Below are 15,501 nucleotides of genomic sequence, written 5' to 3'. Positions count from 1 at the left end.
GCACGATCATGGGATGGTTGGGAGGTTTCCGAATAAATTATTATCCCATAGCTCTGTGCTGCCGGTGTCCAGACCGTCAAACCAGCCTCCCAAATCCATAGGCTGTATCCGTTAGCACGATTTCTGATTTCACATCGTCATAGGGAAGGGAAGTCTTACCGTAAAGTCGCCAAAGCCCGTTGACAAAAGCGAAGGAAGGTCCAAGTCAAGCGAGGATCCGGACATCGGAGTCGGTCCGTCAGGGACTACGGGGGTCTTGGACGTGTCAGAGAGATTCCATAGGCTCGGACGGAGGTAGCATACCTGTGCGGGCTGATTCTCTGCCTGAGCGAGCGCATCGGAGTACGAAAGGCCGTTTAATCTGCCTCGGCAGACTCGAACGGCCCTTTTAGACGAAGCCTCAACCTGGGACAGTGGGTCCTCTCCTTTAATGCGGGACTTGACCGAGGCCAAAACGATGGTCAGAAAAAAATAAGGCTTGGATCCCGTTCCAGTGGCCCTGATGCGTCGACCAAAGTCGTGAAGAGTGCGCTCGACTCCCTGTAGCATCACGCTCTGTTGAGACTGGACCATACTCATCAGCACGCTCGAGTTCATTCCGTCCATTGCTGAGCCGGGATGACTCATTTCATGAGCCTGTAGAGATAGTTCCACGCAGACCGTGATCGCGGCATGGAAGATTTCATCGCGGAACATGCCGCTTCCTAGTTGTGTGACGTGTGGATACTGAATCGCATCCGGTGTTGAAGGAAGTTCCATCAGCGATAGAATCTCGAGTGATCCTTCAAGGCAGATCTTTCGGGAGTAGGAACATTTTGGAAGTCGTACAACGCTAAGTGAGAAGGGTCGGTGTAAGGCGAGGAGAAATTTGCGCATGATGAACATGTGGATAGACTGAGCGAATTGATGGCGTGTCGCGTCGGAAGGGCTGATGCTAGATGCATTGTCTTCGAATAGTGATGCTGCGTTCTTCACAAACCGGAGCATTTCCTCCCCTATCCGCAAGGCCTCGTCGTAGGAAAGATCGAATTTTAAGGCGTTGATCTTCTTTGCGATGTGATATCGTAGCGGTAATGACTTTGAAAGAAGAGTTTGGTAGAAGTTCCGAGTATATGTTGCGGTGCTGAGAGGAGCCGGGTTGCTCTCCATGCTTTCGATCAGATCGGTGTCGTCCCAGTTGGACGGAGGATCGCAATCGCTTTCATCGAGGTCAATTGACGGGATCACTCCTCGGTCTAGAGAGATCTTCAAATCGAGCTCCACGATTGTCGCCCAGACTCGACGGCGCATCTCACACCAGAATGGGCGAGTGCCCTTGCGGAAGCGTGTGGGGTCGCGATGCAGTCCCATCGTCATTGCGGAACGAATAAGTGATCCTGACGAAGCCCAAGCTACATCCCCATCATTTGCAACTCCGAGACGAGCCATCAACAGCAGAGTCTGCGTCTGGATCATCCTTAGATCGATTTCCGGGCTCACAAACGTGCAGGAGATATAGGACTGAACGCCCATGATCCACTTCATCGCTGGGGTTTGGTATATCTCGCGGGCTTCAGGCTCCATCGATATATGGAAGCAACTTCCCGCTGCCAAGACTGCTAACAATTGGGCTACGAAAGCCATGTCTGGATTCCGAGGGTTCTCCCAGTAGTCGGAGTACTGCTTCATAAAGGTCGGGATGTGCAAGACCCGAAAGGTCGAGTCGAAACTATCCAGATACAGTTGAAGCAGCTCATCCGCGACGGTTCGTGCTGGTACCATTTCGTTCAAATTGAAGGCCTGCTCTTTGAAGGCTCGCTGGTGGCTTTGGCTTTCACGAGACCAGAGCTCACACTTGAATTTTTTCATGTCGTTAAACTCCACGTCCTTGACGCCCTTGTGGCCACGTCGCAGGAATGAGCCAATATCTTGGAACTATTCATACTTAGCAGTTATTCAACTTCGGCGTTGGGTGTTCGGTTCACTTACAAAAGATACCGTTGTGGTGTAGTGGCTACGCCCGAAATATCGAGTTTTGCCCCTTTTGCCCCGGAAACTGCCATCGGGAAGAAAGCGCACACGGTCGTCCACGCCGGCTGCATCTGAACTGTGCAAAGATGTGCCGATGTCGGAAAATAAGTCGCCAACCGATGTCTCTGGAGTTTGGAGAGCATTCGGTTTCGACAGTGCACGTTCCAGCGTGCGCAGTCTGTTCCTGAGTTCATGCAGCTCGTCCGATTGACCTCGTTTGGAAACGCGGTTAGAACTCGACTTCGGCCCCATTTTGGAATCGAAGACAAACATCCCGCCGTTCCCAGACTGGTCGTCCGAGACGCTAGGCATCCGCATTCGAGATACTGGAGGTGACATATGGCGCGAGGGCTCTGAAATAGCCCCGGGCCGTGGCCCAACAAAGACGCACGAAGCCGCAGTCTTGGAGCGAACGCATTGCCCGCATGGAAGCGAGCGATCGCACTTTAGTTTTCGCCGACGACACTCGGTGCAGGAAAGCGGGGGCCGTCGCCGCCGCTGGATGACTTTGGCCTCTCCCGTCTCACCCGGTGACAGCGACTCTTGATAGTCGGCCATTTCCATTTACTGGCAATTTGTTGCCTGATCTCAGACGGAAATGCTATTCACGATCAATCGTGAAAAGGCTCGCGCAGAATTGATGACGCAATGTCGTTGGCGCGCACTGTCGGTGTTGTCGATAGAACGGATTGTTGACTGCTGCCTTCATCCAACAGTCTCTCTCTCTCTCTGATCATCCTCGCGCAGAGATTTGTCTAGAGAAATAGACGACAGCGAAAAGATGACTAGATATGCCACGCGCGGTGGAGTTAGAAATTCCCCGAGTTCGGAGTTACCGTATCGGGTATTAATGCCAAGCTTTTCTTCGTATCTGATTGATAAGCCTGCAGCGGTTTCAGAATTAACACGAAAGGTTGTCTCTGACTCAGGGCTCCTTTAAGGAGTATCGTCCGGGAGCTCGGTTTGAATTACCTATTTTGGTAAATTTGATGATATTCTATGGCTACCTGGGTATATTAACTTGCCCCATCGATGGAATGTCATTTAATGATCGCAACAACTTCATTCACGTAAGTTGTTCAACAATCATGGTTGATCTATCTCTACAAGAGAAGGAAACGTCACATATATATTAGGGGCTTACCCTGTTGTAAAATTCCCCTACGGCAAAAAGTCTACATGTAAGTGCCATGGATCATCTTAGACTTATCCTCAACATACACCACCTCAAAAGCGGCTAATCACCCGACGATATGGAGTCCGAAATGCAGCATTATATAAATCGACACGCTGGGTATGTATGCTTGCCATAGATACAAAGAAAGAAAAGAAAAAATATATTCAAATTGCCCAACTTCCTCTTCGTTCTGGCATACCCCAGGCTTCGAACCCGGTGTCATCCTCTGCCATGGTTGGTTGTTGTCGAGCCCATTCACGGATGTAGCGACGGAGAGCCCTCCATCGAGTGCACGCCGTAACAGGACCATCATCGGGGGCAACGACGTATCCTCTTGCATCTGTGTGCAGGTCATCACGTCGAAGATCTTCGACTGTAATACCTGAGATCTTGCTCAGTTCATAGTCGTAGTAGCGAGCAATACAGGGGTAGCCCAGAGATAGATAGTTGTAGATCTGGGTGATGAACCCGTCATGGAATTCATCTTGCAGAATTTTGGGAGTAAGATTGAGTATATCAGGCCGCGGGGATAGTTGGCTCGTCATGCCCTGCAGGTTCGTGCAGGTCGAAGAGCGCGACAGCCTATCCAGGTCTGTCTCATCGCCCCGGAGCATCGGAGTCATGATTCCGGAAAACGCGTGCAAGTCCCCATGGCCATCTCCGCTCTCGCCCTTGCGACAGGTGCCCATCCAAAGGCCGGCACCTCGTCCACCTTGAGGTCGGCTGTCGGCACACCAGAGGCCGTCACAGCCGTTGCAAGGATCTTGTGCTGCCTGCGAACCATCGGCCGTGGATTTTTCGCACATCGTCCCATTAGGGGATAGGCTCTGGGGCAAGACGATGTCGTCTCCAAGCATTGGTGGGATTGTCTTACCGTCAGCTCTGGGTGCAGATTGATTACTAGCAGACGTCCGGTCTCGAGCTTTCGAGGCAGCCATCGCCCGCAAACGCATTTCCGCCTCTTCTTTATGGTGACGCATGTAGTCGAGTTCCCAGGACAGATCGGCCGAAGACTGTCGCCGAGACTTGAGATGATGTTTCTGGGGATACCGTAGATCATCCTCCGAGTCCCAATCTTCCTCGTCAGCGCCAAAGTGATCCACGGGCTCATAGACTTGTTCGTTGGGAAAGGCGGCTAGCGCCTGCTCTCTGAGCTGCTTCTGTGCCGAGCGAGCGGCTAGAGAGAGCAAGTATTCTTGATATTCACCATCACCGCTCTCCCTGAGCATCTTTTCAGGCTTCAGATTGCCGGTGAACTTCTGTGACGATTTGTAAGAGGACGATAACGGCGGCGAGTGGGATGGTTCGTCAGAGTCCTCACTGCCACTGGACTCGATTGACGGCAGTTCAGGAACCCGAAATGAATGCCTTCGTCCCTCTTGACGGCGAAGGAGACTTGCGTATGAGAATTTCGATTCGGGCAGCTCGGTATAGGCAGTGCGACTGGGATTGATCCGGGACATGGTTCTCGAGGCTCCAGGCCTCGGACTAAGAGAACCTGACCCACGAGAAAGCTCTTCTGATTTTCCTTTGACGGAGCGACGGTCTGTTTCAATCAGGTCGGGCTTGAACCTTCTTGGGCCGACCGGAGAGTTCTGCTCCGGTGTTTGCGCTCGTGACGGAGCTCCTTGATTGTTTGACTTTGTTGTCTCAATCGGCTGTGGTAGAAACCGTCGACGGGGCTGTTTTTCGTCCGACTGCGCCGTGTTCTTTGAAGAGGCATTGGAGCCATCTTCATGGTCCCCTGGACTGTCTGTATTCGGTGTTGGTCGGGTTTGAGAGCTGCGCGACGAAGTTTCGATCGGTTGCGCTAGGAACTTCCGGGGACGTGGAGAAGACTCGGGGTCCCTCGAGGCATGAGCTGTGTCTTGTTGGCCACTCGCAACTGTTTGACCGGTAGGTGATAAGACTGAGGATTCGGGGTTGTTCGATGTCTTGTGCTCCGTCGTTCCAGATTGCTCTTCCCGGGGTGGTTGAAGCTCCCCCTGGGAGGGCTGGCCACCCATTTTTTATCGTGGGCGTAAATGTGAATACACCATGCTCTAGTAGAATCGACGATGAGCCCAAAGAGCGGAGGGCCTGGTGCGAGGTTCCGCCCACCCGTGGGCTACGGCACCTGAGAGTATCAAAATCGATTGAATGAAGGTCGAGACTGGAATGACAGAGAGCATGAACTACAGCGTCCAAACTCCCAGATCCAAGATGAAGGTGATGTTGACAAGGTAAAGGGCGGGGGAACGGGAGACTTCCACGCGTACGGAGCTTCCGAGTCCCTTCACCGCAAATGACATCAGAAAGATAAGATAGCGACTTCGGCTTCGGCTTCGGCTTCTTCTTTCTACCGCTAACCTCCCAATGGAACCGACCGAGAAGCGTAAATTCGACGGGGAGGATGGCGACACTCAATCCAATGCCCCCAAAAAAAGAGTGATTGGGCCTTCGTTGCCCCCGTCTGCATCGGCGCAACCTGATCACGAAACCTCCGGCAGCGAATCGGACAGCGAAAGCGACGACGACTTCGGCCCCAGTCTGCCTCCTCCTGCCGGCACGTCGATAGCGCCCGTGGAACAGCCGGTCGGTCAATCAGATGCGCCAGCCCGCGAGAAGAAGGAGAGTCAGCGTGATCAATGGATGCTGGCGCCCCCCGACGGGAGCGACTGGGCAAACAAGATCGACCCTACGCAGATCCGGAACCGAAAATTCAATACAGGCCGTTCTGCCCGCTCGGGAGGCTCAAAAGAAGTCGATTCCTCGTGGGTAGAGACTCCGGAGGAGAGGATGAGACGGCTGGGAGATGCTGTGATGGGAGTCGGCACACCATCCGGTGACGCCAAGCAACCCAAAGCCTCCAGCACGGCTAGAGACAAGTCCATGGAAGAGAGGATCAAAAAGTACAAAGTGAGTACCCCTTCGTCGTCATGGCTACTGGCCCCAGTGCTTATGCTTGCTACAGGAACAGAGCGGAAAGAACAGCCGCCTTGAGAGTGCCGAAGCACGCAAGGAGGAGGACGACGATCCCAGTGCGCGTGCATTTGACCGCGAGAAGGACATGGCAATCTCATCCAAAATCTCCAATGCGAAGCGGCGGGAAATGGTGAATAAAGCAAGCGACTATAGTTCGCGCTTCAGCAAGGGCGCGTTTCTCTGAAATTCGATATCTAATCTACATTCTGCTACATTCTGCCTTCTATCTCCGGTTCCCAGTCAGATATGGCTGCTTTCTTGTGAGACCTCTTGGATTTTGGAACCACTTCAATCAAAAGCAGAATCTAAACCTATCCTCAGTGGCTCATTGCCGACTTCATTACTACCGGGTATGTGCTCGGTCTCTTTCTGTCGTTTCATGTGATGTCGGGTCCGATGTATATATTCAGGATTTTGCTTCTAGCTCTTTGATATTCGCGGGAATAGGTTTGCGAGTGGACGAATGCCGGTAGCGCTGGAGCTTATAGGAGTTGGTCCCACAAAGGTGGTGTGGCGTGAAACGAGAGGCCCTTTGTGTTGACCACCTCCACGACTACAAGGGATTCGAGGGTCCACTGTATCATAACTATAGGCTGCTTGCTTCATGGTCTGCAGCATGTGGGCTTTTCGGCTATTCCCATGATGGTGCCCCTACGCTCACATTATATAGTTTACTCGTAAACATCATCTCATCGGAAGTATAAGCCGGTGAGGCGACCTGGAAGTTTCCAGCCATTGGAGTGATGAACCGCACCTTATACTAGTTTCTGCCTCCTCATCTCTCCGATTGTCCCATTCATCCATTCACCTCCTTCCCTCTCTCCCTGCGGCGGGATCCAACACGTTTTATCTCCTTCCAATCCAATCCCCTTCCTCGCGGGCTCCTCCTACATCTGTGCCGTACTTCGCATCTGCTGGATTGACGAAGCTCCATTTCCCTTTCCCCCGGGTTTTCTGCTCTCGCGCACACCCATCTTGCCAAGATGGCACGAGTTCTCCAAGACCCATGGGACCTCGATCATAACGTCCGTGTTTATGACAATGATGGAACCATACTTGCTTGTAAGCAATACATACCCAAAGGCTGTATACACGGGAACAAAAACAAACTGATCATTAACGCCAACATAGCATTACAAGTCAACTCGGATCGAATCTACGTGACTTACCAGATGCTGTACCGCTACTGCAGTATGATTTTCATCATACCCAGCCAGCAAACGTGGTCATTATTTTCTCTCCTCCAAAATGGGACGCTAGGCGGCTATGTGCCTCGTGAAGACAGCCAAACCCTCGTCGCCCCGGGCAATTATATTGTTCTTGATCACCAAAGTACGTGTACTATACCTATAGGTACCACAGTCTCTAATATTTACTAGACCGAACCCCGATCACGATCCAACTCACCCCCGAGCGAGCACCACGCCGTGTCACCACCTGGGACCGGAGCACCCAGTCTCAAGGACAACGTGAAAGGGACCGGTTGGTAAGTTAACTCTAGGAATGCGTATATTATAGCAAAGCTAATAGCCTTTACAGCAGTCACAGTTCCGAAGAAGCGTTAGTGCACGAGACACCGCTTGCGCAATCACTAACGCTGTCCCTACGTTCTCAACTCCCACCAATCCATATGGGGGTCTACAAGCCTCCCATATATTCCCTACAAGCCAGCTTGTAGAATGGAACCGAGCCAACTACAGACGTTACATTACCGATCCTAGTCCTGCAAACCAAATTGGGGACAGTGGCCTTTACTCCCCCCAGAATGGGCTTTTCCTCGATGCCGCTGTCCATCAAATGTTCGATGAGTTCCTATTAGGGGTGGATCCAGATGTAAGAGATATTAAATTATTGTTTTTTATGTTTGATTGAGGCTAATATGTTATAAATCTAGGCCGGCTACCAAATAATCTGTTTCAGCGCAGATCCAAGAGAACTCGGCGGGGAACGCCTCAGGAGCTCTGCCAGAAATGGTACTAACCCAAATAACCGCGTCAGTGCAGATCTTCTGCGCTGGCATCTGAGAATGTGTGTGTACCGCAGTATGAAAGGCAATGCTGAGCCTCGGTCGTCATGGGAAGAAGATCTCGGCAGCGACGATGTAGGGCAAATTCTCGAGCAGCCAGATGCCGGCGAAAGAATGGAGGTAGAGCTCTTCACACGTCTCGGAGAACTGGTGGCTTAGATGCATTTGAAATACCCAAATTGAATTCCCAAGATCATGTCATGACATTCGTGCATCGAATTGCTATCAGCTCAGAAATAATAGTATCTAATCTGAAAGAAAAAGCCAAGACGTGGCAGCGGTTAGCCGGTACATAGGGCAGGTATGCGACAACCAGGAATGGTGCGGATATTCATGTCGAACAATACTAGCATCTAGATAAACACTTCAAGGTTATAGATATACAGTTTGATAGTTGGATCGATATACCATAGTTAGGTAGCAGTCTCGGGTCAAGCTATTTACACACAATCTTTTGTCTGTCTTCCTAGTTCAACTCCACGTAGTTGGCCGGGAACAGGCCCTCCGCACCATTGTACTTTCCATACCACCAGTCATCATCGGGGAATTGCTATGTATCAAGATTAGCACTATGCCACAGAAGGGGGTTCAAATATGAAGAAAGAAGGTTTACTTACGATATCCTCGATCGTGGCATTTTCGGGGAAGCTGAGCTCGTTGTCTTCTGCGGCCTCGTAGTCGTAAAGCGCCTTGGCAGTGTGGCCCTTGGAGCTGGCAGCGGCGGGCTCTGGAACAGCGGCGGGAGCAGGCGTGGGTTCGGGCTCGGGCTCGGGCACGGGCTCAGGTTCGGCTTCCGCAAAGTGAGTTTGACCGTGGGAGGCGGCGGGCTGCTCGTCATCCACAAGCTCCACGTAGACAGCAGGGAAAAGACCGGTTTTACCCTCGGCATTCTTCCCCTGCCACCAGTCCTCGTCGACTTGCTGGATCTCGGTGACATATTCACCTTCTCGAAGTTCAATTTCATTGTCTTCACCAATCTCATAGTCATACTTCACCAGAGCGCGCTGTCCACCGAGCGACTGGTCATCAACGGTAGCTTCCGCGGCAGCCCGACCAATATCATGAGTATCATCCTCAAGGTCCTGCTCGTCCGGAACGGCCTCCTGGAGACTCTGGACAGGCATGGCGGGAGGCGGCGAATTCTGCTCCTCATGGGCATCCGTCACGCCTCGGCCAACAGGCATAGCGACTTGGATGGGTGAGCTCTCGCGCACAGGCGGAGTAGGGGGCGTTGGTGAGCGAGGTTGCGGCGGCGGGGTGGGCAGAACTTGCTGAGCATCATGCTCGGGCTCGGGCTCGGGCTCAGACGGTTCGGTGGCCAGTCCGGGGACGGGAACAGGACGACTGGCCTGGGGAACGGGCGGAGCAGGTGCTTCCGCGGGAGTCGAGTGGGCAAATTGATCGCGGATGCCTCCAACGTGAGACGATGGCTCTGGAGCCTCTGTTTCCTGGGAATCGGCAGCCCTTGCGTCGACAGCCTGGGGGACAGGCATGTCCTTAACCGTCTGCACAGGCGCCCATGACTTGCCGGCATATGAGCTCCTCCATTCACCCTGTCCACTGGTCTGGCTCTGGATCGGCTCCGTATCAGTGGAAGCGGGAGCGGGAGCCTCTCCACGCTCCCTGGCTTTACGCTCTGCCCACAGCTGCGCCGGGGTTTTTCCTCCCTGATCAGCAAAGGTTCGGCTGGCACTGCCAACCTGCGGCGCCACAGCAGGTACGCTGGAGCTAGCTGGGAGAGGTGGTTTCGTGCCGCCAAAGGAAGGGCCGCCACCGAACTTGTTCGCAACCTTGGGCTTGGGCAGCGTGGTCAGGCGCTCGGCCTCCTGGTTCATGACTGGGCGTTCAGGGAGAGAGACGGGCTCGTTCCGAGATACCGGGCTGGGTACGGCTGGGGAGCTATCACCAGCACCTTCGGGCTTCTGGGCTCTGGCGCGGATGGCGGCAATGTCCACTTTGCCGACCGGTTCGTAAGATCCCTTTACAGGTGCCGGGCGATCGTCTTGTGTCCGGCCAGACTCGGCGGCCTGCCTCCGGATTGCTGCAATGTCCACCTTACCTATCGGCTGGTAACCGCCCCGGACGACATCACCTCGATCCTCGGAGGGAGCAGGGGCCGGCTGGTTAGCAGGAGTCTGGTTCTCATTCTTGAGTTGTTGCAGGTTCACGCGGGTAGGCTGATACGCAGATTGGACCTTCTCAAGCTGAGTCCGAGTCACCGGAGGCGCATCGGCGCCCCAACCATCATCATCAACATTGGATGTAGTAGCAGGCTTGGGACGTGGTGCCGGAGTCGGAACGATGCCACCTGACCTGGTGGGTGTGAAGACGGGCTTGCTGGCAATGGGAGGAGGGCCGGTGGATGTCGAGCCGGAGGAAACGGGGGCCTGCGAATCCGCCGAGTACTTCGAGCCTGAGGAGTCGGCCACTCGCTGGATGATACCCTCGGGGGTCAGATGGCCTTCAGCCCGGGCCGTGATCTGGACATGATAACCCTAAATCGAGGACCGCTATCAGTATGGCCGCCAGTTGAGTTGCCGGAATGCCGGGAGGGTCTCCTCACATGTAGAAACTTGGACACGCTGGCGAGATGGCTGGTAAAGTAACCTTTGGTCCGTTCTGGGACACCTTCACCGCACCACCCAATGAGGACGTTCTTGGGCAAGCCCGTGTTGGGGTCTATCACCTTCACATAGGCAAACTGAACTCGTCCCTCCGAGAACTCTTCAATAAGATCATCCAATTCACCATCTGCAAAAACCGTCAGCAGCGAACCCAACAGATCTCACATCGACGACGGACCTCCCGAGGTTTGGACCTTCAGCACACTCTCTTTGTTACCCGCATCCTGCTGAAAGGCATTGACCAACGGGGTCGAGACTGAGTAGACGACCCATTGGGCGTAGGTTTTCGATGTAGGGTTGAGTGACGCGTTTACCACGGACTGGTAGCTTTTGGATATCGAAGGCCCGTTGGCTGAGAGGTTGAGGGACGCCATGGCTTCTGGAAGAACCGAGAGGGTAGGATATCAGGAGCCCCAAGGAAAGATAGCTAATCAAGTATATCGTGGTCAATTAAAATCCCGTGTGGAGGGGTCGGTGTGGCGGGGCCAACGTGGAAGCTCCCACGTACACAAAGGGGGCGGAGATGAGAGGGGAAGAGGGGGGAAGGCTGACGTAGGCGGAGAGATCTCGGCACTTACAAAAGGGTTGAGAACAGAAGGGAGTCAAAGTAGTTGTCAAAGTAATGGGGTAGGAGTCAAGGTAGGCAGGGGAGTCAGTGTTAGTGAAGATGGGTCAAATGTAGTGAGAAGTGTGAGGGGAGAGTTATAAGGCGGAGGAATGACGGTCGCCTGGGAGGCGGAGGGGTCCACTCGGAGCTTCATCTCTACGTGAATCGCGGCCACTGGGGAAACCCGATTTCTAGCGGTGACATGTTACATAGTTCGACATAAAAAAAGTATTTCAGAATAACATCTAGAAAGACGTTTAGAAAAGTATTCACAGGGAAAAAAAAATGAATGAATGAAAAGAGAACAGTGGCCGCGATTCACGCAGGTACACGTCATCACCGAGCTTCAACATCGAGTCTCGGCTTAGTCCATAGATGAATTTTATTAGCTCTGCAATCATGCTACAGCCACGTGCAAGATAGATCGGGATGCATTAAGCATTGTTTACCATTTTTGACTGCAGTCGCAACTTATCAGTCACAGGATCCACCGAGACTCACCGGGGTGTGGATCACTGGATCACAAGGGGCAGAAAATATAGATCTCTCATTCTCCCTTGTCCTCCCATCATGGATCGATAGTCCTTTTTCCTCCGCCGCTTGTCCTCCCCGCTTCAAATCTATTCTTCGCATTTTTTAGTTAACGCACGGCGGAACGCAAAGAACAGAGTCATGGGGTCTTCCGGGTCCGACAAGCTCGGTCTTGATCTCAATGCCAGCACACCCAACAATGAGTCCCTCCGATTCCTTGACTTCCTCGACAGCTCGGCGAGTACCCCCGTCTACGAGGACCCGGAGTCTAAGGAATCGGGCGCCGACATCCTGCCTCGCGATCAACAGCAGAAGACGGCCACCTACGATTATGCCTACGAGAAGTCTATGAGTCACGCCGAGGCCAAACTCTTCTACCAGCACCACCAGCTGTCCACGAAGAGCGCCGATAACACCGTGCCTCCCAGCCCGGCGCCCGCGGGGCGTTCCGCTACCGACCACGAGGAAAGGGCGATGGCCTCGGACTTCAGCCCCCAGAACAAGGACCACGCAGCTCCAAAAGGTTCCACGACTTTCGAACCAGAATGGAACTTGGGACCCTCGTCTTATAATGGAGCCTATGGGATGCACCAGGGCGAGGACAGCCATCTGGCGGACCACACGGCGCGGAACCACGCCGTGTCCTTGGGAGCTGCCCAAGCCGCGCAGACTAATCAAGGGCCCCATTCGTCAGCGGCCGAGAGTCTTCAAAATTCCGGCCTAGGTATTGGCATGTCCCAGGGGGCTGGGTTTGCGCCGGGTGGCGATGCTGTGACGGCCGAATTGAAGACCATCTACCGCAAGATCAAGGGTCTTTTGGATTTGCGATCAAAGTACATGGCGCTGTCACTTCAACGGCCGGGCGATGATCCACGAGATCAACCCGGCTGGGATCTCTACCCTCCGCCTCCCGAGCCAGCTTGGGATGATGGCAAGGAATATCAACCCGGCTACGTCGGTGGCCCGTCCGATGTGATACCGGAGAAGAGGCGAAAGATGGGAGAGGATATCGGAGAGGATTTCGACATGGCTGAAGTGACAATCCCCGGCGAGTCTTCTTGCACCTACCGATTGGACCGCAATAGTGTGTATCAGGTGTACGAGTCGGAGGCCGCTGCGGACCGTCACGAGCCGTTGGTTGATATTCCCTCGCTGCGTGACTTTTACATGGATTTGGATGCCGTAGTAGATGTCTCCACCGATGGCCCGACCAAGAGCTTTGCTTTCAAGCGTCTGTCCTATTTGGAGGGCAAGTTCCAGCTCTATACGCTGCTGAATGAATATCAAGAGATCGCCGACAGCAAGAAAGTCCCGCATCGAGATTTCTACAACGTGCGCAAAGTGGACACTCACGTTCATCATTCAGCATGCATGAACCAAAAGCATTTGCTCCGCTTCATCAAAAGTAAGATGAGAAAGTCACCCGACGAGGTGGTCCTCTTCCGAGACGGAAAGCATCTCACTCTCAGGGAGGTCTTTGAGAGTATCAACCTCACTGCCTATGACCTCAGCATTGATACCTTGGATATGCACGCGCACACCGACTCTTTCCATCGGTTCGACAAATTCAACCTCAAGTACAACCCGGTGGGAGAGTCCCGACTCCGTGAGATTTTCTTGAAGACGGACAACTACATCAAGGGCCGTTATCTCGCGGAGATCACCAAAGAAGTGATCTCCGACCTGGAATCCAGCAAATACCAGATGGTCGAGTGGCGGATCTCGATCTACGGGCGATCTCTCCAGGAATGGGACAAGCTGGCCGCCTGGGTGGTGGACAACAAGTTGTTCTCCCCCAATGTTCGCTGGCTGATTCAAGTACCGCGTCTGTACGACGTGTATAAGTCGAGCGGGATGATGGAAAACTATGAGCAGGTCATCTCGAACGTATTCCAACCCTTGTTTGAAGTGACCAGGGACCCCTCGAGTCACCCTAAGCTTCACATCTTCTTACAGCGCGTTGTCGGATTCGACAGTGTGGATGACGAGAGCAAAGCCGAGCGTCGACTGTATCGGAAGTATCCGATCCCGCGGGAATGGAATACCAAGCAAAACCCGCCTTACAGTTACTGGCTCTACTTTATGTTCGCCAACATCGCCTCTCTCAACCAATGGCGTCGACGCCGGGGCTTCAACACCTTTGCCTTGCGGCCCCATTGCGGTGAAGCCGGTGACCCGGACCACCTGGCCGTGGGCTTCCTTTGCTGCCATAGCATCAGTCATGGCATCTTGCTGCGCAAGGTGCCCCTGCTGCAGTACCTGTACTACTTGAACCAGATCGGTATTGCCATGTCGCCGCTCAGTAACAACGCCCTGTTCCTCACATACGACAAGAATCCTTGTGCCAGCTTCTTCAAGCGTGGGCTGAATGTGTCCCTGTCCACCGACGATCCACTACAGTTCGCTTTCACCAAGGAGCCTCTCATTGAAGAGTATTCGGTGGCTGCACAAATCTACAAATTCAGTGCCGTCGACATGTGTGAACTGGCGAAACATTCCGTCGACCAGAGTGGATTCGAGCTACCGTTGAAGCAGAGATGGCTGGGCTCGAACTGCAGCGCCCGCGGGGTGGCTGGCAATAATGTCGCAAAGAGCAATGTTCCCGACATCCGTGAAGCGTTTAGGCACGAGACTCTCGTGGCAGAATTATCACTGTGAGTCGTGACCGGAAGGAACCGTAGGGAATAGAATGCTAACGTTCTATCCCCAGAATTGAACGATATTCCGAAGGCGCCGCCGCCGAAGAAAGAAATACCTTGGCCCCTGGCTTGCTTCATACCGCCAAGCAAGGTTCTGTTAAGGGGCCCCCGTCCGAGACTCAAGGTATGTCTGATATTGAACCATCAATCTGCTCTACAAGAATCTCGCAGTCGCTCATTCAAAGTAATCAGCTTCGGAATCTGTCTCGCAACCCGGGTCCAATGAGCCATGCCAAGCCCCTTCGACGGCGAACAATGCCAACGGCCTTCGTCCTGATTCAGGGATTACCCATGTGACGCCCTTCCCCGAGCTTTCTTCGTCTCCCAGCAGTAGTACTCTGGGAGCAGACGGGTTACCGGAGCAGAAGATCTTCCCTGGTATTGTGCATGAATCGGTTCGACGAGGAAGTAGGCTTTCTCAGCAGTCCGCGGATGACCACAATCATTAATTACCACTGAATGGGACAATATGTGCGGCTTCGGGTCTTCTGTGAAGCCGATTTCGGGTTTTTCTCTCGTTGCAATTTCGGTGATTTAGGCGCAGCCACTTGGTGCGTCTCTCGGTACTTTACTTGGGCGACTAGTGATGCCGAGGCTAGGGCGATTGAATGGATCAACACTTTTCTGATTCACGATTAGACGAGGAGAGGATCTGGGGAGTTGCCCTTCATTTATGACCTTTAAGATAATAAAATAAACAAACGTAAAATAACCACTTTTCTCTCTGAACAAGCCCAAATACGGTTGTATCTTATGCAAATATTACTAGACACTGATTCTTTTTCATCCTGATCGAAACTAGAGGACGTCATGACGCCTTATGTAATGGATCCATCACGTGCCTCGTAAAAGCGCCATAAACA

General features: G+C 53.2%; 6 protein-coding genes across 6 annotated transcripts; 3 read left to right on the top strand and 3 right to left on the bottom strand.

The window, feature by feature from the left end:
• Positions 1–6: 6 nt before the first annotated feature.
• N7498_004401 (uncharacterized protein) lies at positions 7–2,568 on the bottom strand (the record flags this gene model as incomplete). The annotated part of the gene is made up of 3 exons (XM_058451463.1): positions 7–102; positions 160–1,914; positions 1,969–2,568. The coding sequence occupies 3 exons, from the start codon at positions 2,566–2,568 to the stop codon at positions 7–9; spliced, it is 2,451 nt and encodes an 816-aa protein (XP_058310925.1).
• Positions 2,569–3,351: 783 nt separating this feature from the next.
• On the bottom strand, positions 3,352–5,193 carry N7498_004400 (uncharacterized protein; the record flags this gene model as incomplete). The annotated part of the gene is made up of 1 exon (XM_058451462.1): positions 3,352–5,193. One exon carries the CDS (start codon positions 5,191–5,193, stop codon positions 3,352–3,354), a length of 1,842 nt encoding a protein of 613 aa, XP_058310924.1.
• Positions 5,194–5,542: 349 nt separating this feature from the next.
• N7498_004399 (GPALPP motifs-containing protein 1) lies at positions 5,543–6,335 on the top strand (the record flags this gene model as incomplete). Its single annotated transcript, XM_058451461.1, has 2 exons — positions 5,543–6,085; positions 6,141–6,335. 2 exons carry the CDS (start codon positions 5,543–5,545, stop codon positions 6,333–6,335), a joined length of 738 nt encoding a protein of 245 aa, XP_058310923.1.
• A 799-nt stretch (positions 6,336–7,134) lies between these two features.
• On the top strand, positions 7,135–8,336 carry N7498_004398 (HNH endonuclease signature motif containing protein; the record flags this gene model as incomplete). The annotated part of the gene is made up of 5 exons (XM_058451460.1): positions 7,135–7,213; positions 7,283–7,483; positions 7,531–7,637; positions 7,691–7,984; positions 8,046–8,336. The coding sequence occupies 5 exons, from the start codon at positions 7,135–7,137 to the stop codon at positions 8,334–8,336; spliced, it is 972 nt and encodes a 323-aa protein (XP_058310922.1).
• A 307-nt stretch (positions 8,337–8,643) lies between these two features.
• N7498_004397 (putative actin binding protein) lies at positions 8,644–11,175 on the bottom strand (the record flags this gene model as incomplete). Its single annotated transcript, XM_058451459.1, has 4 exons — positions 8,644–8,727; positions 8,795–10,672; positions 10,741–10,928; positions 10,980–11,175. The coding sequence occupies 4 exons, from the start codon at positions 11,173–11,175 to the stop codon at positions 8,644–8,646; spliced, it is 2,346 nt and encodes a 781-aa protein (XP_058310921.1).
• Positions 11,176–12,080: 905 nt separating this feature from the next.
• Positions 12,081–15,087, top strand: N7498_004396 (uncharacterized protein; the record flags this gene model as incomplete). Its single annotated transcript, XM_058451458.1, has 3 exons — positions 12,081–14,593; positions 14,650–14,762; positions 14,831–15,087. The coding sequence occupies 3 exons, from the start codon at positions 12,081–12,083 to the stop codon at positions 15,085–15,087; spliced, it is 2,883 nt and encodes a 960-aa protein (XP_058310920.1).
• Between the last annotated feature and the right edge of the window lie 414 nt (positions 15,088–15,501).

This window comes from Penicillium cinerascens (assembly GCF_028974065.1).
Source record: "Penicillium cinerascens strain IBT 15544 chromosome Unknown contig_24_segment0_segment0, whole genome shotgun sequence".
NCBI classification, from domain to species: domain Eukaryota; kingdom Fungi; phylum Ascomycota; class Eurotiomycetes; order Eurotiales; family Aspergillaceae; genus Penicillium; species Penicillium cinerascens.
Note: the sequence above shows the minus strand (reverse complement) of the source record. Positions and strands in the feature narration are given on the sequence as shown.